Below are 19,729 nucleotides of genomic sequence, written 5' to 3' on the forward strand. Positions count from 1 at the left end.
CAGCCGATAATATCAGTCGATATTAGCATATCCAGTGACTATCAGTATCGGCTAATTTTATCTCCGATGTGTGCCGATACTACTCGATTTATTCACCAGTCAAATAGCATTTCATTTGCGTTTCATTGTTTTTAACTAGCAGTTCTCTTTCACCAGCAGAGGGCGCTGTATGGATTACAGCAAGCATCATCACTCTGCAGAGTGTCAAGTGTTGATGCACATACATGATTAGTTACTTTCCGGTTGAGTGACCATCTTATCTTCATTATTTATCTTTTCCACATGTATTTGATAACTGCATTTGAGGGATCATCACAATAAATATGTGGATCTAAATCTACAGATGGAACATAGATCTAAGAAAGATATCGGCCGATATATCGGTATCAGAGTTTCTTCCTATTATCGATATCGATATCGGCACCAAAAATCTCATATCGGTCGGGCCCTACTACAGATCCTCTGCGGTGTTTCCCACAAGGTATGTGACTATGATGCATGAAAGACATGCTTGAACATTAAAATGCCTCTTTAAACTTTGAGTTTACAGTCATGCACGACGGCTAACAGGAACGTGTATCAGTCTGATAAGCTGTGCACAAGATGCATCATAACCTCCACATTGAATAATCTTCACATTTAATTGAAATAGGAAATGGCACCAGAGCACAGGAACACACATTGGCCGGTGGTACAAAGCTGAGGTGGTGTTGGAGCGTCTCCCAGCACAGGTGTGAATGTGTACAGCAGAGAGTGAACAAGTACTGCTGCGAGCGACGGTGTCAGCTCGGCCAAGATGTAGAAGGTAAAAATGTGAAAAACAAAATATTATAAGACACCAGAAATATTGCAATGCAGTGGATTCAAAGTTGTGGTGATATAAACCGTGTAGGTTAGGAGTGCAATGTAAAGATGACTGTGTTTCAAACTTGGACTTAATGACAGAGAGAAGACTTCAATATTTATTTCTAGGAAAAAAGACGTAATCAGACTGTGTGCTTGGGTGGACATTTATATGGAAGAGTAGTTGACCCTGACATAGAGGGGGGGGAAAGGGCGGGAAAAGTTTCAGGTGATGTCCAGACTTAAGTCTAAATATCGAGTTATGACGATTAGTCGATGATGAAGTCGATAAACTGTGAACCAAGAGAATTGAAATCGTTATTTGAGGAGCTTATATCGTCAATGTGTTTGAGAATAAAGGTAAACTTACAGTGCCAGGTTTACCAAAAATAACCAATTAGAGGAGGGAGATTTCAGCATGTTTCTCAAAATCTCCCCCCTCTAATTAAAACAATATTTATCCTCTGATTTTGTTTTCATTTATTATGATGAATATATCGAAAAATCAATTTTTTTCTGACTATTTCGACTTTACCAGCAACATTTGGACATCATTCTCAAAGAGTCACAAAAAAATAAATCCTCCTCTGCACTTTCAAATATCCCTAAAATCAGTCTGTGAACTCAGTCTTTGTCCGTTTTAAGAGAGAAAAACGAACTCTGAGGTCAAACAGGGTCCCTTCAGGCTGAGGTATGGGGGCCACACCTTGATGCCATACCCAGTTGCCTCCCGTTCAGTGAACAGTTGGCAGTGCAATGCGCGTCTTGGACACGGCGCTGCGCTCTCGGCGCTCCGCCGCTCTGCTCGTCACCCCGCCCTCCCTCCACCTCAATCTCCACCACAACCAGCGCCGAAACCGCACAACAGGAGGAGACAGGATGTTCAGACCGCGTCTTTCACAGTGATCCCACATACACCTCTCATCCAGGAACACCGGCGTCTCTCAGCGATCAGCCCCAGAGGCGCGTCTCGCTCTTCCGCTCGCTTTGCCAGCAGCACCCGCACCGCGCTGTTCCGCGACGGTCCGGTCCGCTCGCGTCCTCTCTCCCCTCCCCCCCCCCCCTCCTCACTTGGAGAACAGTTTATTCCCTGAAAGCTGGATGAATTATTGGAGAGTTGCGAACAAGTGCGAGAAGAAAGCTGAGGCTCGGGATCTGCCTCCTCGCTCCGTCCAGGGAAGAGAAGCCGGAGTTGTGGACGAACATGGAGGGGACGTCCCTGTATCTTCCTATTGTCATTTTACTGATGCAATGTAAGTGCATGCAAACTCTTCTTTCACTGCGAGCGACTGTGTTTCTCTGTTTGTGTTTCTGCACGAGATAAAGCTCTGGAAATAGTAGGTCAAGCAGCTTTAGAGTATTTTATTTGATCTTCTTACTTTTTTTTTTATTTCGATTGATTTGTTTTACGGTAGTTGTCCGTGCTTGTCCTGGGATCACTTCTGTGCACAGAAATCAAATTATTTTGAGCTCGGGACAAGTGGAGAAGCACTTTTATCTTTGTGTTAAAAAAAAAAAAAAAAAAAAAACGGGTTCTATCCAGTGAAGAGTTTCAATCAGTTCATTTTTATTTCGACTTTCACTCATTTTTGGAGCAATAGTCAAATACCAACATGGCTTTGCATTGACACTTTTTTTATAACAGTAGAGAAATCCATATTTTTCTGTATTATTGTTGTTATTCTGCACTCCTCCGGTGTGGTTAAAGCCCCCACTGTGAGAGTGGGCAAAGGTGACGAGGCAGCCAGGCTGGGTTCCTACAAGTTGGCCCTAAAGTTGCCCTTGGCCCTTTGCCACCCGAGGGTGTGGGCGGCATGCTGGCGGGCGGGTGGGCACACATTTTGGCAGAAGAGGTGGCATTTCTGTGCATGAGATCAGAGATTGGATTATCACCAGACATTTCAAACTGTTTGTCCTAGCGATGAGGTGTTCTCCTTGCAGGGGATGTTTGGACCAGGGTTGTCACTACGCCAGATCTTTATTTATTTTTATGACTTTGAAGTGATCCTAGTTAAAATCAAATGACATTGATAACGCTGTTACCGTGGCAACTGAAATAGATGTCCTAAGCATCCAATATTGGGTAATATCTTGTTTTTAACGACCAACAACTGCAGGCAAACTCCTGTAGACTCTTGGAGATGTTGCCAAAGTATTTGTGCAGTTAAGTCACTGCTTTCTGTCTTTGAGTTTATAATGTGACTGAAGAGCTGAGTTTTTTTTTTTAAGTTACTAGTCCGTACTAAAGTATCAAAGTATTGAACATTTTGACGAGCTTATTTGGGAACAAACCTGAAAAATATGCGTGTGGAAATTTGCTTTTTTTTATTTGCTTCTTTCTTTTCCTGTTTGACATGCAGGGAGAGAGAGAAAAAAAAAGCAGTTTACACGCTCCAGGGAAAAAGTGGCAGTTTGAGATTTATGTGACGAGACAGTGAGAGTGAGTGACGCACGTTTTACTCTGTGTTGTCCACACTTTGCCACCTGTCAGCCTGACAGGTCACGAGTTCACAGAGGTGTGTGTGTGTGTGTGTGTGTCCCGTCCCGCTGTGGACAACCTGACACACGTCACTCATTTTGATGCACTGCAGATAGACGTCACCGTTTTTTTTTTTTAGCAGAGCGGGCGTCAAATCTCTGATGAGTTGTTGTTGAGTGTGTATTGTTGACGTAATCCAGGGGGAAATGTTTTGGGTGGGTCGCTGTGGCGAGAGACTCAAACATCCCCCATCTCAACCTTGCACACACTCACACTCACCCGGCCTGACTGAGACAGCTGTTGCTCACAGTCATACAGAGAGGCTTTGTTCAATAGAGAACACACACACACACACACACACACACAGAAACCCTCCCCCTTACCCCCTCAGCCTTGAAACGTGTGCACCGTCCACATTCACCTTATCTATATCACACAGGACAGGATACGTCCTATGGGTCCGTCTCCCTTCCTCCCTCATTTGTTCCCTGTTCATTTAAATAAGTGCCTTAATTATTACTGCGCCATGCTTTTGACCTCGCCACAGCCCTGGCAACACCCACCCCGGTCTCCGTAACGCTCTGTGCGGACCCTCGTAATGAGAGGAAAGCTGCGTGCCAAGGAGCGAGCGTGCCATCTTTCTATTTTTGCCCAAGCAAGAGGGTGGCTGTCCCTCAGTGAGTTTGAGCTGTCGCACTGTTTGGTTGATGTTAATACAACACACACATTATGTGTGTGTGCATGAGCTTGATTGTGTTTGACGCCTTTTGTTTGGATGTTTTTTTGCTTCCAAGCCAAAAAAAACCCCCATAGCAAAAGCGTTTTAATTACAGTGGCATTATCTGATGCCATATTGGAGGAACATCAGAGACCTGCTGCTTCAAAGCACATGAAAACTTCACTGTTGAAAAGAGTCTATAGGAGCAGCTTCCTGACGCTCATTTCAGTTTTCATTAAGGCTCGATGAAATGATCTTTTTGGAGATAAAGTTCTAATCACACTAAAGCTTGCGACCTGATTAGGCCACCGATTCTACTACCTGCTTCGGTGTCCAAAGATGCTCAACAGAAGTCTGACATACCTGTTGGCTGGCCTGGTTCCTGAGATGTCACGCAGCTAATTTGCAGTGCTGCAATTGGCCCAATCAGGTGCCGCTAGCTGCAACTGATTCTCAGCCCCTAATCAATTAACTACACCAAGTTTGGCAGCAAGTCATGAACCTGATTCAACTCATGATTGGTCCTAAGTAGCAAAGAGTCAAACTGGCCAAAGTACCGAGTACCAAGTCTTTGTTTCCGACTGATGATCCCATTTCAGTTGCTATATTTGTGAACTTTCCAGCTTCACAGGTTGATGGAAATGGTCGGTTCAACAGTCGTCAAGTCGAATGAGCCAGTCCAGATGATGTTGGAAATCTGGCTCCAGTATTGCTCATTGGGGGCGCCGGTTTAGCTAATTGTTAAGTTGCCCCTTGTTCAGTTCCCACCCTTCATTCACCCCATGTTATCCCTTACTCTCTCATCCCTTTCTCTGACTCTGTCTACCACCCTGTCCTTTCAATAAAAGCCCCAAAATAATCATCCAAAAGTTTTAGCTAACTGGTCTGCACTACCAACTTTTATCCAAATCTGGTGCAAACTGCAGCAAATATAAAGCGACAGACAAAATGTTGGTGCTAGTCCGGCTCTGCGGCCGTCTGTGTTGAGGGTGAAAATTAGCTAGAATGCTTTTGTCAAACTACAATGTAGCTTTTGTTTTCCTCCCATTTTGTGTGTTCCTTGGATGGATGAGTCCAGTCCTTGAATTTAAGTCATCCTGGCTCTTACTTATGGTGCAAACCTGATCATTTTGTCAACATTTTTTCTTAATTTGGAGTCGTTGTTCTGAAATTGAGCAGAGGTTACTATTAATGATTTCCCAGTGGGGAACTCATTTTAACCATAACTCCCAAACGACTCATATTTTCTAGAACAGATATCTGCATATGATGCTTCATGTTCCTAGCTGGACTTGACCAATTAAATGAACGATGAGATTTGACCTGATACCTGAAGGCCAGAAACAACACTTTGCCTCTTTGTTGTCCTGGAGGCTGAACCGTCATCAGCTAATGTTGCCACTGTATGCAGACCCTCAGTTACCATCAGCTGGGTATTGCTTGCCTTACTCTAAATAATAGGTTGAAGTAATTCTAACTCCCGGGCTAGATTATGCTGATTTATGTAAAATAAAATCTACTTTTGCAAGACTGAATTAAGGCTTGAAATCTGGGACGTTATGGCTACCATCTCTATATCTTTCTTTCCCTTTCATCTCTTTTATTTAAATACCAATGATTATTTTGTCTTGCATTACAAACCCACCTGCCAACAGTCGTTAGATCAGCCTATCAGCTTAACAGTCTGCTCCACATAATGAATTGATCAGATTTGGGAGTTGTACTGATCAGCAGGGTGGGGAGCGCAGATATTTGGAAGTAGCTCGGAGCAGAGCTGCTGCTCTTTGGCTTGGTGAAGAGGAAGTTGAGGTGGTTTGATGCCCCCATTTGGAGGTTTTCAGGTACGTTGAACTGGAAGTAAAACCCTAGGGTAGATGTAGGACTTGCTGTAGGGAATTTGCATCTGGCCTGGGGACTCTCATGGGAGGAGATGGAAAACATTGCCGGATTACGTTGCTTAGCATGCTGTGACTAAAACCCAACCTGGATAAACCGAAGACAATGGATGGACCCAATACACCCCTTTTCTTGACCTCTTTCGTTAGAACCATTATTCCAGCCTTTCGCGCGTCATCTTGTTGGAATACATTTGAATTCTCGGCGTTGTGCATATTTCATTTGGTGCTAAAAGCTGTTTTAAATCTGTGTAATTACTGGGCAATACAGCCAAAAAAAACCCTCCTGTGCTCCGTGTGAAGAAAATCCAAAGTGACATCGAGAGCAAAGTGGGTAAATTCCTGCATGCTTGCAGAGATTTATCTGTAAACATGTCTCAACATTTCTCAAAGACTTCTTGGACAACATGGCTTTTTATTCAGAGTCCTACACCGTGTTAACACTACCCACCATGCAGTTGTGAAACGATCTGAACAAGCCATGTGTTCATTGTCTGCCTGAACGCCTTTGTGGTTAATTGAGGCCATTGAAGATGACAGTCCTGTAGTAGCAGAGCTCGCGCTGAAGCACGACACTCGGGCAGCGGGAGCTCACATCGCTAAAGCCTCTTTGCTCTTTTTTGGCCGTGTGTGCGTGTAAGTGTGTCAGTCAAGGCAGCGATGAAGTGCGGGCATGTTGTCAACCCTCCTACATCTCTCTTTCCTCAAAGAGACACCCTTCAAGGTGGCGGCAGGCCTGGTCTCACACTATGTGACAAGAGCTTCTCCCATTCACAGTCCCCACTGTCTGAGAGTATCTCCCTCGCCTTCAATCCCGCTCTCTCTTTTATTCATGCTTCTGCGAGTCTCTGGTTCCCTCCACCACACCACCAACTAACCTCCACCCGCTCCCATACTCCTCCTCCTCGTCTTCGTCTCCACTTCATTTGTATTCTATTCTTAGAGCTGCTCATCTCTCCTTTGTCGCTCCTCGCCGTCCTTTTTTTTAATCTCATTGTATCTCCCTCCCTGCACTTGTTCCTCCTTCAGTGACACAATGCTCCACAGCTGGTGTCAAGGTGCACGAGCCAAGGCTACAATGATAATCTTGTTTCACTGCCGCAAGTCAACGCATGGCGAGGCGAATCCTCGACGCAGCGTCTGCAGGGAGAGTGTGCAGTTTTAATTCGCTTAGCTCAAAGTTTGAGCTCAAGGCTGGTGTGAGTTGAGCCAACTTCAGGAGAGGCTTTTAAAAACTTGAGTGTTTCCGTTGTGCTGCATTTTGCAGACGACATTATTTTTGTATAGGCTGTTGTTTATTTAAGAAGCTTGTTTAAAAATAGCTGTTGTTGTGGAAATCTGATAGAGGGAAACCTTTGCCTCTGCGTTGAAATGCTTTTCTCGTTTTTCATATCCAGCTAAAATGGCCAACTTCCTGGGTTTTATTCACCCTTCCTGTTTTTTGTCTCAAATCGCCCTCCATTCTTTACTCGTCACCCCTCCCTTTGCACGGGAAACGACCGATAGTAATCCAGCAACAATGAGCTCACACAGGAACTGACTGACAAACAGGAAGCTGGACAGCTGTCTAATTTCAGTTTTTTAAGTTACATATTGCAGAAACAATGACAGGAAAAGTAAACGTGTGTTGGAGGGGGCGAGTTGTGCGTTTGGTTTCAAGGATAAATGGAGGTGAAATCTAACTGACGCTTAAGAAAAATTGAAGTTTGTTAGAAGTTTTTCATAGCCCTTAATGTTCAGAGGAAAGAACCCCTGAGGCCCGTTCTATATTTATTATGTAATTTGCAAAAAAAAAAAAAGCAAAGCCTTCAGTCTTAAATCCTTTCTCCCGTCTTGCAGACTTCTGGGAGATGTTTTTTTTTTTCTCCCCGGCTTTCATGCAAGGAGCAAAGACTGTTAGCTGTTCTTACCGTGGGCATGTTTCTATCAAGGTTCACATGCAGGATGGAAGAGAACGAAATATGCTTCCAGTCGGAAATATGTGAACAAAGGAAAGAAGTATGGGGAATTGTTTGCTGGGTTTTCCAGACTCTTTTTCTCTAATGAAGAAAAATGTGTGTTTCTACGGATTCTTTGATCATACAGGCGAAGTGTTTGTCCTTCACTTGTGTGTGAGAGGGCATGGGACAGAGCCCGCTTGATAACATCCAATCCAAAGCAAAAAGCATGGCGTGATTTCTTTCCCGGAGCAGCCTCTTCAAACTGTACTTAAGCAGCCTGCAACAGAGCTTTGAAACGAGCACAATACAAGCGAACAAATCCAAGATGGCTTTTCCGTGCAGTGCCGTGCTTCTCCTTCAGCTAACACCCCCCCCCCCCGTCACATTCAACCTGTACTTAACAACAGGATGACCTGACAGTAATCATCCACCGCTAACCAATCAGTGCACAGGAAAGGCAGCTCCTGCTTCTTCTTCCTGTTTGGTTGAAGGGTATCAGTGACACACAAACAAAGAGAAGCACCATCTCCCTCTTTCTAATGCCTGGGGTTAATCTGGACCAAACACCAGTGAGATGCCTGCTGACCTTGTTGTAACCTGCGCTTAAATAAACATGCGGCGGGCTGCTTCTTAACCTGGCAGGATTAGTGTGGAGGAGTAATCCTTCTCTTACCTCAAATGTCCTGTGAAAAGACTCCCGGCTGCTGTGTTTGCCTCAGACAGTAGAGCAAGAGGGACCAAAGGCAGCCATTAAATATTCTCCTCTTGTAGTTGGCGGGCAATGTGGAGCACTTTACCCAATTCACCTTGCCCCCTAATGGATGACAAGCGATATTGCTTCCTGAACTGCTCTCACCCCTCTCTTTTTTTTTTCTTTCCCTTATCTCCCCGTCTCTTTCTCCTCCCCCCCACCTCCCTCCACCAGGTTCCCCCTCTTCTCCCGTCACAGTGTCGTCCAACAAACACAAGGTGGAGGTCCGAGAGTTCTCAGGTGAGCCAGGACAAAAAAAGACAGCTCAACATCTCGGCTGCTTCCAGTCGCAGTCGAGTAACTGATTCATCACGTTTTCTCAGAATAAACCATAAAGCTATAAATAGACCCCAGCAGTTAAAAATGCTGCTGATTGAAAGCTCCGGCCATAAATATCTCACTGGTTGTGTTTCTCTCTCTCTCTCTCTCTCTCTCTCTCTCAGATGCGGTGCTCTCCTGCATGTTCCGCACAGAGCGAGACCAGAACCCGCGCATCGAGTGGAAGAAGAAGGGGAAAGATGTTTCTTTTGTCTACTTTGAGGGACAATTTAAAGGTGAGACAGCGGCCTGTTGCTGTTTCTCCCCCGGGTGTCAAACAGGGCGTTTGATGTACTCAGCTTGCAGATATTATAAGATGTGTGTATCCTGAGACAGGATTGATTGATGTTCTGTGAGAGATATTCCAGCCCAGTCAACACGTGGAATAAATAATAATTCTTCTTGTCAGGGAGTTAGCTCCATACTCTTTTTCACACACGTCACGGCTTTGAAACGTCTGACTCCGCCCCCCCCCTCCTCATCATGTGGCTAATGCTGAATGTTTAAAAGGTTGCACGGGGGACTTCTTAGAAAAGAGACTCCAGAAAAAAGTACAAGTAAGTTCATGAAGGGAAAACCAGCTTACTTGCTGAATAATCGCTGTGGGGCATCTGAGGAAACCGATCTGCTGTAGCAGCGTGCTCCAAAGCGCGTTGTAACCTACTGCTAACCTCCAGTTTCATTTTGGATGCTGCCATCTTGTTTGTTGTTGGAGTAAGACCAAGTTTGGACAACAGGGTGAAGCTGGGGTGTTGTAGCTGGTTGTCAGGAGGCTGTAGGCCTGCCCGAGCTCCAGCTCTTCGCCTGTTCCTACACTGACTCAGAGGTAGTTCGAGGGAGTGTTTCCAATATGTGGAATGCCCTCCAATCACATTTGGAGCCAGCCTCTAGAGGCCATTTAAGATATTGCAGTATTTTGGAGCTCCATTCTGGACCTTGATGCAAACTGCGATACAAGAAGCCGTCTTCTATGCTGAAAACAAAGCCTTAGAGAGCAGTGAGGTGAAATCAAAGTAATGAGGTTACTGGCCAGACTGCTTAACAACTTTCTTTAGTGCTCTGCAAAGCCAAGAGAAGCTGCAAAGTCACGCAAAAATGTAATTCCCTTTGAGCAAATACTTTCACATTGCCATTTCATCCAAATTTAGAAATAACAGTGATGGCTGCTTTCTTTATTGTCATACAATCTCGAATGTACTTTCTTATTTTGAGTTGTCAAGTCATGGAAGTGATGGATTTAAACATGCAGTCCAAGACATTTCATCTCCATTGTCTTCTGTCTGTTCTGTTAGGTCCCTTTGAGGGCCGGGCCTCCATCGACGGGGCCACGGTGACGCTACAAAGGGTGACCCAGGACGACGCTGGGGAGTACCGTTGTGAGATCAGTGCGTCTCTGGACTCAGTCAAACTGGGCGAGACCAACGTCACACTCAAAGTCCTGGGTAAGACTCAAAGAGAATGGATGATGTCGGCTTGTATTTTTTCTTTTTTTTTTACTAAATTCTTGCCACACCTTGTCCTCCAGTTCCTCCACACACGCCGTCCTGTGAAATCCCAAGCGGGGCGGTGACGGGCTCAGTGGTGCAGCTGCGTTGTAGGGACCAACAGAGCATTCCACCTGCCACATACTCCTGGTACAAGGACGGCGAGCAAATCAACCCGCCACGACACACCAACGCCACGTATCTAATCAATGCACGCATAGGAATACTGGTGAGTGTGTGCAGAGAAGGATAACAGGAAGTGTGTACACTGTCTCCTCCTTTCAAGCTCGACTTCTTACATCAGCCAACATCATAAGAGACGCTCCTCTCTGTCTGTCCTGCAGGAGTTTAAATCTGTAGCCAAAGAGGACACCGGTCGATACAGCTGCCTCGCTTCCAACGGAGTGGGACCGCCAAAGATGTGCGAGGGGAAGCGCATGACCATAGGTGTGTACGTGTGTGTGTATGTGTGCTTGTACACTTCTTCCTGCCTCTTCGCCCACACCTTTCAGTACGGGAGAAAATCAGGAGTGCAGTGAAGAGGAAGAGCCCACTAAACTTGTTTCACCCTGCTTCTGAAATCTTACACACCTGATGTCGCATTTCAGGATCTTCTGTTTCCATTTTAGGGGGAAAAAAAATGACATGGACTAAAATACAGTTGTGCCGTTTTTTTTTTTAAAACGTCTTCGGTATATTAATGAATTATTGAACCTACTCTAGTTAATTGGGGAATTCTGGTATTTTTAAACCTTTGATAATATGGCTTTCTAAATGACTCATCGGTTTGGAGCGGCTCCAGGAAATCACTTCAGCCGTGAGATTGGCTGAAATGTAACCCTTGGCGTCAGACGCACCAATCAGAACACATCCACTAAAAGTCTCTCGTTGTTTTGAGAACTGTGTGACAACGTTATGGAACAAAATAAAAACCTGTCTTATCTAAGACCGCTTTGTTGTGACAAGCTGTAACCTTGCTCTCCCCAACGGCACCAGACTCCTCTGAAAAAAATCAGAACGTGGCAGTGTCTTATTTACCGACGCCTCGTCAATAACTCTGGGGTCTCCAATGTGTTTTAATATTCTACATGCTATTCATGAAACACATTATATCATTTGAAAACAAGACAATTTAGGGCGGTGTCGACCAGCAACTCCTATGATCATATGCAGTGTCAAAATGCTTTCCATTCTGAGACCTTCAAAAAGGAAGTAAATAAAAAAAGCAGTAATTTGACGCTGCACAACACATGAGCTTCTTATCCACTGTTGCCATGGCAATTTGTCTGTATCGCAGCATGAAATTAGTTTGGATACAACGTAATATTTTGTAATACTTTCTGACAAGACAATTGAAGTGATTGAGGCGGAGGTCGATAAGCATCTCCTACTGTCTGATCTGTCGATGAAGTCTGGTGATGTCACAGCCGTTCAAAAAAGCATCGGACTCATTGGCCAAAAAGGTCTTCATCCCAAAATACAGACAACAAAAAGAAGTAGAGCAGAGGTCTAAAAATGTGGGATTCCCCCTTCATGGCTATCAGATGTTTTTAAGCACTTAATAAATTTTGATGTTCTAAGAGCGAGGGAGAAGCAACAGATGGAGCCGCATTGAAACGTGGTCTAGTCTATGTTTGTATTTGGAGACTCAGTGGTTACCGCTGTTTGGAGGTCGTACATTTCCTCATGTAAGCAAACTAACTTCTGAATCATCTCGTCCCTCGGTTCTCCAGAGGATGTCAACGTCTCCGCCGTGGTGGCTGCAGTAGTGGTGGTCTGCCTCGTCATCCTGATCTGCGGCTGCGGCGGGTACCTCTTACACCGCAACGGATTCTTCAGCCGTGAGTTCTTCCTCCTAACTTCGCTCGTTCGCTGACTCGTATCCACAAAGTTGAATGATGCGCCTCTGTCTGCGCGCATGAACAGTGCATCAATTAGCTTTTTGATTCTGTCCAAAAGAGTTGACATTGACTCTCTTTTCTCTTCCACGCTCGTCCCCCGTCTCATCCATCAGCAGGACACAGAGGAAGGTAAGAGCTCTGTGATTGCATTAACATTGATGTGAACAAACAAGCTAATAACTAAAGGATTGTGGGAGGGGGAGGGGGAGGAGGTTGTTATTGCACTTAGGCTGTGTGTCTGTATGCTGAGTCAGGACTGTACAGAGTGACAGCTGTGGCTGTGTGTGTCTATATGTGTGTGTGTGTGTGTTTTTTTTGGAGCTACAGCAGCGCCTGTGTTTCTACTCATTGGGTGATTGGCGCCAACAGATGCACAATCCCACCGGGGAATGGGTTGTTGTTTTTTTTTTTCTGAAATCGATGGCCACTTCCAGGCAGACGTACATCTGTTGGAGTTTTGTCAAAATGTGGACAGAGAGGTCTAAAAATACATCAGGGGGAATAATCGGTGCAACGAGGAGGAAGAATGAACTGTTAGCATTTTATTTGGAGTAATCTGAGCTGGATTTGTTAGATGTTGCTGCGAGTGCCGCGTCTTCACACACAATTTTCCCTCTCCTGCGATCACACCAGAGAGGCCGTTTTGACGCTTGACTTGGCGGTCGAGGCAGGAATGCATGACCTGGCGTGACTGGCCTTACTCGCTCGACTCTATGTTATTTGATTACTGGCCTGTTACCACGCAGACTTTGATGGAGAGTCACCGCCGAGCTCTCCTTGAAGCTGATGCGAAAAGCTCTTTGTCTAGGTTAAAGTCTGATGCTTATCCCACTGAGCTAACTGGAGCTGTCAGTGTCAACTCCCTATTTATAGAGCAGGCTTCTTCACAAAGACTCAAAGACAATGTGACATGATATCTGATGCACAACTTACCAGTGGTAGAGATGCAGATTTCAGATGAGGCTCTCTGCCCTTTGGAGAGAAAAATGTCCACGCAGACGAGCTTAGATGGACGACGTATCGAGCTAAACGAGTCCAGATTTCTTACTCTTAATGTTAGTGGTGAAAAAGTAGGATGACTTTGACCTTTTTGAAGTGTAGATTTAAGATTTTACAAACTAAAACAGGGCCTCTCTTTAGGCAAAGTGTCCTCCAGCAGTAGACCGACTCGTCTTGTTACATGTTTCGCTCGTTGAATTTTTCATCCATGATTTTTATTTCAACCCTGATTAAGAACAGAATCTGTCGTCATTTCTATCTCCACAGCAGAAGTGAAAGCATCAGAAAATTGTTTTGCGAAAGTGTTTATTTCAAACATGCATATGGAAAAACCCAGAGTGTTTTTATGAAGCTTTATTTAGACGGCGCCTCTCGTACAGAATGAAGCTCCGACAACAAAGTGAAACCACAGGAGAATAAATCAGAACAGGCAGATAAATACTCGGCATGATAATACTTCCTCAGCTGTGATACATCCTGAAAGAGAGGCAGTTAGAGAAGAGTCACATAAGCATTTAGATGTTGGTCATCGGGGGAGGCGGGGGGGGGGGGGGGGGGGTTTGACTGCTGCATGTGATTGGCTCACCACTCTGACCTGCTTAGCCCAACGTTTCATTCAGCTCTGCTCCATCCCCGATTGGCTGCATGTCTGCTCTGTACATCGTTTGATGCTAATATAGGAAATGTTGAATTCTTTATGAAGGTGTGCTTGAACATTGTTTCTAACGTTTCCATCAGGTCCATGCTCGTCTTTGAATACCGACGACATTGTGTATACTGTGCTTTGCAGCGTCTGATCCACGCCTCTTAGTTTAATTTCAACACCTGCAATGACATCAAACTGTCCTAGGTGTCCGGCTGTGTGTACTCAGACACTTTGTTTGCCACTTGTTCATGGTGATACAAGTAACACAGTCTGTTAAAAAGGAGACAGCTAGCAGAAAGAGAGAGAGAGGGAGGCGGGGCTCTACAGGGTTTAAAGGTGCACTATGGAGAAATGTACAGATTCTGTAGTATATGTCCAGAACTCTATACACAAACTGTCCTCAGAGGAACATGTCTCCAACTATCAAATTTCACTACATAGTGCACCTTTAACCGATTAGCACAGCAAACATTTTACCTCTTTTTTTTTTTTTATTCAGGATGTTTCCTTGCTCACCCTGCATTCAGTCGGTTTTACGTCCTTGATAAATTCAAACACATAAGAGAAAATGTCTGTTCAAGCAGGGACAGTTTGAGTGCAGGCAGAGGGTATTTGAAAATGAAATCATTAAATGTAAAAGTCATACTCTCAAACTGTATGCCTTGAATAAGATAATACACAGACTTTGAAATAGCAGAAACTTGTTTTCAAGCACACCTTTGTTGATGATTTAACGTCCCACACTCCGTCCAGACAAGCATGGTGTGCAGTGCCAAGCACGACATGACCCCCACTTCCTGTTGACCCTTTTTTAAAACCGACACACTGACCCCTGCAGGTCATTTTGGATCTCCCAGTGTCACGGTGCGTCTCACATCAGCAGCCAAACCCTGCACAGAACGGAGGACACGTGAGTGTGACTGATAGGCAGACAGACATGGAAAAACAATGACTGTTAAAACACCATTGTGAAGTTGATGTCATGCTGAGCTTAAAGTAATGGTTTGATAAGTTGGTCCTGGTTGAGCTGACAGCAAATTTTTACATTGATAATACAAAGTGTGACGTGAGCTCAGTAGGTGTTGGTATTAGCCCGACCGATAATATAGGTCGACATATTAGCGTATCATCGTTATCGGCTAATTTTATCACAGATATGTGCCGATACTACTAGATTTATTCACCAGTCAAATAGCATTTTATTTTGAGCTTTACCGTATTACACTAGCAGTTCTCTTTCACCAGCAGAGGGCGCTATATGGATTAAAACAAGTAGTATCACTCTTCAAAGTGTCAGGCAGTGTACATAAAGTTACCTTCCAGTTGATCTTGTCTTCATTTTAAATCTTTTCCACAAGTGTTCCGATAACTGCATTTGAGGGATAAGCACAATAAATGTGTATAAGTATATCAATCTATCCCTCAAGATTTATCATAGATCTAAGAAAGATATCAGCCAATTTATCGGTGTCTGATGTTTTGTTTTCAATATCGGTATCTGCCTCATCTCGGTCGGGCCCTAGATGGTAGTGTTTAAAAAAATAAATAAATCTGGACGTCTGGAAGTTAGCAGTTTCCCCCATTTAAAGTCTTTAAGCTACGCTAAACGTCTGCTAGTTTAAGTTTAATATTGAAGAGATGTTTTTTTTTATAGATTTATTGAATTGAATTGAATTGAAAAACATATTTGAAGTATGCCTGTTTGTCTTCATGCACTCAGTTAGTTAAAAAACGATGGCTACATCTTGTATCGTTCCTTTAAATATGAAGCTCGGGGTTAGTAGAAGACTTAGAGGAGATGATTAGCTTAAAGCAGAAGGACTTTCAATGGAGAGGAAATGGGCTCGAAGAAGTTTATGAAATCTTTATTTCCTGTCAGGCTGCAGGGACTTTTTGGTTCATGGTCAAGTGTGTTTATCAAAATATGAAATTATGAGATTATGGTTAAACTTCGAGACATGCTAGCTCAGGACTAGCAGCGAGTGTGGGTACAGAGTCGACTTTACTTTGTGTACATTCAGTCTCCAGTTTATCTGATAATCCTGACGCTGTTTCATGCATCATTCCTGCAGCTTGTGTTCAATTGCAACTTTAGCTTGATGGGCATTTTGCAGGCTTTAGTTTATGATGCTCCTGGAGTTGGGTTGCATATGTAAAGGCAGGCTGTCTGTACAATGCTTAACAGCTCAACAGCGCCACAAACTACGTCCTCAAAAATGACCGGTTCGAAGTAGTATCATCAAAATCTGGACAAAAAAACCTTCATGAAAGTCAGATTTCTTTAAATTAGCTTTTAGCTTAGCTGAAGCAATAACCTGCTGACTGAGCAGCCAGAATAGGACTGTTACGTTCAACTGCTCTTACACAGTCCCTCACTCAGTCACTGCCAGGTCACAGTCAGACTTTCTTTAGCCAATGGGATGTTTGCCTTGTATGATGTGTATTATTTATGCGGGGCAAGTAATGAGTCAGGATACAGCTGTCCGCCCCGAGTGTCTTCCTCCTGTGACTATGTCAAACTGTCCGATGCGCTTACCATGTCTTTGTCTTTCAGGTCCAATGTCAACTACATCCCTCCGCCTCAAGAAGTAAGTGACTTTTTAAATTCTCTTCATCCTCCCTGGATCTCCCCTCCGTCCCTCACATGTTGGACTCTGACTGGAAACATAAGCAAAGTGCTGACTTAAAGGGGATTTCCAGTATTTCCTTTTCCCTTATCACTACTTATTTGGATGCCTAGATGTCTAGTAGGTGCAGAAAGGTTTGGAATTGCTCCAATGTGTGCCCAAGTGAAGTGCTTGTTTTTGTCACTGACGGGCTCAGATGGGTATTAAGACTTTGGGACAACAATACAGAGAGGATTGACACAGAAGTAGAGCTTTTTGAACGGGTTACAACCCCTTTTTTTTTCAAAAGAGAAACAGCTTTTGTTATTGCTCTCTTCAAAGCCACCAGACTTCATTTTCAAAATGAGTCATTTTACCTTGCATAACAAGGGATCTGCTGGAGTACAGCTGCCTTAATCTGTGAGTTTGTGTGTTTGTGTGACTTTAAAGGGTAAGGTCTGATCTGACACGAAAAGTAGTGCCACAATAAGTCAGCTATAGACCAGCATCTCAACTGATGTAGAACTGTTTTTGTAGAGCGATGCCTCGTCTGTTTCTGGTTAGAAAAAGAAGCACTCCACCTCAACGACAAGGTCTATCTTGTAGGGATCCTTCCTGTAATCTCGTCCAACAGTTTTAATATCAATCTGAGCCTATCAGTGGCAGAAAGAAAGCACTTTAGGTGGGCGTACTTTGATAGGGCACATTTGTCAACAGGGATTATGTTGCAGCCAGTCTTGCAGCTGCCAGCAGCAGCGACCCTACTGGACCAAATTCAAAAATCTTCAGTACCTATTAGAACCCAAAAGATGTTAAATCTGGTCCACGTTTGAAGTTTCAACTCCAGATCCTTTAAAAATGTTGGTGATAGAAAAGTTCAGTATAACATCATTAAAAGGTTTTTTTTTCCTCCTTGTCCCACAGTCTACGGATTTCAAACACACGCAGTCATTCATGCTCTGAGAAGCCGGCCTTCCTGTGAGATCACATCCCCCTCATGAAAGGTGCCAACACTGGATACTCTGATGTCTTTTTTTGTTCTTCCTGCTCTTGGACTTCCAATATTTGCTCTTTTCAATCTTCCTATTTTGGGATCTGTTTTGACAAGCTAATTTGCAAGGCTTCTTTTTTTTACTCTCTTGCTGTGCCGTGTGGGTCGCCTTTAGTCATTTTCTGCTGTCATGGGATTTAAATACACTCTGATGGCCCTCTACTTCCCCCTGGTGGTCAGATGCGGAAATTCCAAGTGATCATCTGAGGGAGCAGTGGAGCTTTTTACAGACTCTGTTGTCCCCTCTGCAGGCCAATCTTTGTACTACCTTTGTGTTCTTTGTATCTTTATTTTCTTTTCTTTTTTTTACCAAAGACTGATTCATGTAATGGAATTTATTTGCTTTGAAATCATCACAAGAAAGCCATGTTTTCAATCTCAAACATAAATGCAGTTTACCTCAGCTTCTGCCACATGCCAATGTTTCGTCTTATGTAACACCGAGGCCCGAGCTTTCCGCAGTGCCACACAGGATCCACCACGATCTTAGTAATAATCTGGAACAGACCAAGACAACAGGAAGCCAATTCTACTGAGACCAATCCCCCTCCATCCTAATGTGCCTGCATGGTCTTTTTATATTATACAATATCAGTATATACCTTGTGCCTTTTTAAGTTGTCTGTCATATTTATCTATGGATCACAGTTTTTGTAAAGAACTTGCCTTACTTTTTTCTGTCTTTATATTTTTGTGCCACTGTTTGTCATTGTACTGTTTTTTGATTTTTTCAAAATGGAGTGTCTGCTTTCAAACTGTGTGTGAATGGATTGTTCAGAGTTTTATTTGAATGGCGTATCATTAATAAAATGTTTTTATAGTCAAATAACTGCTGTTATTATTGTGGCTTGAAATAAGAACTAGAGCACAATGTGCGTAAATACGTATCTCTTTAAGGCTCTCATCGTTTCTGAGGTTTTGAGAATCAGCGGAAATCCGCAGTTAATATTTTCATATGATCTCCATTTTTTTATACAATGGAGAGAGAGAAGGCTTATTTTCAATAGTCTTGCTTTGTTTATGAGTTTGTAGTTTTATTATAGGTGCACGTTCCGTTTGACTCTGGAGGACTGCAGCGAGGTATACAGGTGAGGAAGGAAAGATGAAGTCTAGATACTCAGTGTAAAGAAAGGTTCAAATCTGAGGTGCTATCACCATGGCGCATCGGGTCAGGATGCAGGATCCAACAAGACTTGATTTTTATGTAACAGGTTTATTTCTTTCCAAGTTAGGGGAATCATAAGGTTAACATAAGACACATGGGATTGAAACATTCACGCTTAAAGACAAAATAAAATACTATTAGTCCAATAAACAAGTCAAATTAGATTACTTTCTGAAAGGAATTAAAGATAAATAAAGTGCTTAGGACAAATTAAAATGGACTAACTGGTAACTAAAATAGGAGTGAAAACCACCTTACCATTGCTGAACTGCCACCTCATGAGGATGAAAACATGAGTTTAAGGGAGTGCAGTCTTAAATAAGGAATAGACAGGTGAATTCAATCTAATAAAACAAAACTTATAATTTAAACTAATATTAGTTTGAAGAGTTGAAATAAAACAATAACCTAAATTTAAGTTTATTGACTAATATGTAAATTAGTTAATCCGAGGTAAAATGATTTTCTAAACATTATTGTTCACAGAGCTCAGAGATTAAATGTTCGTCTTGTTAAAGCAACATGACTAGACTTCTTTAATTAATTTAAAAAGTAAAAGCTCTTCATTCAGCCTTCTGTGTTTAATTTACTCAAAGAAACAGCAGTCTGATTCATTTATTATTTAAGTGCAGTAACCAACAACTAACCACCAGAGGGCGCCCTCTCTATATAAAGTGATTTATAAACGATATAATGCATTTATTTTAAACCTTTAACTTTAATTAGAGTTTTTGTTCTTGTGACAGTTAATGTATGGTAAAGATGTTTCTTAAGACCTTATACTTAATGTTTCTATATTATATTCTACATTTAAACTTTGAATTTAAGTTTGCTTCAGTCTCATCCAAAAGCCTTAAAGTGAAGTTAAACACAGATAATTTACAGTGAATGATGAAACTCAGGTTTATTCCAATCATCACAATGTTGTATAAT

At 43.1% G+C, this 19,729-nt stretch overlaps 1 protein-coding gene across 3 annotated transcripts; it reads left to right on the plus strand.

Annotated features, from left to right (window-relative positions):
* The first annotated feature begins 1,616 nt into the window (after nt 1-1,616).
* jam2a (junctional adhesion molecule 2a) lies at nt 1,617-18,461 on the plus strand. 3 transcript variants are annotated; one of them, XM_065951779.1, is made up of 11 exons: nt 1,617-2,096; nt 8,801-8,866; nt 9,070-9,180; nt 10,237-10,386; nt 10,470-10,657; nt 10,773-10,875; nt 12,162-12,269; nt 12,443-12,458; nt 14,813-14,884; nt 16,529-16,562; nt 17,505-18,461. In XM_065951779.1, the coding sequence occupies exons 1-11, from the start codon at nt 2,048-2,050 to the stop codon at nt 17,541-17,543; spliced, it is 936 nt and encodes a 311-aa protein (XP_065807851.1). In that variant the 5' UTR covers nt 1,617-2,047; the 3' UTR covers nt 17,544-18,461. The 3 variants fall into 3 exon arrangements, with proteins under 3 accessions (XP_065807851.1, XP_065807852.1, XP_020497848.1); XM_065951780.1 differs by having other exon boundaries at nt 12,446-12,458; XM_020642192.3 differs by lacking the exon at nt 14,813-14,884 and having other exon boundaries at nt 1,619-2,096; nt 12,446-12,458.
* The last annotated feature ends 1,268 nt before the right edge of the window (nt 18,462-19,729 follow it).

Source organism: Labrus bergylta, chromosome 24, assembly GCF_963930695.1.
Source record: "Labrus bergylta chromosome 24, fLabBer1.1, whole genome shotgun sequence".
In the NCBI taxonomy this organism is placed as follows: domain Eukaryota; kingdom Metazoa; phylum Chordata; class Actinopteri; order Labriformes; family Labridae; genus Labrus; species Labrus bergylta.

Excerpts from the sequence above, each read along its gene's own strand:
- jam2a (XM_065951779.1), top strand. The coding sequence starts at position 2,048 with ATGGAGGGGACGTCCCTGTATCTTCCTATTGTCATTTTACTGATGCAA. Across the intron at positions 10,387-10,469 it reads CGTCACACTCAAAGTCCTGG|TTCCTCCACACACGCCGTCC; the intron begins GTAAGACTCAAA and ends CTTGTCCTCCAG. Across the intron at positions 10,658-10,772 it reads ATGCACGCATAGGAATACTG|GAGTTTAAATCTGTAGCCAA; the intron begins GTGAGTGTGTGC and ends TCTGTCCTGCAG.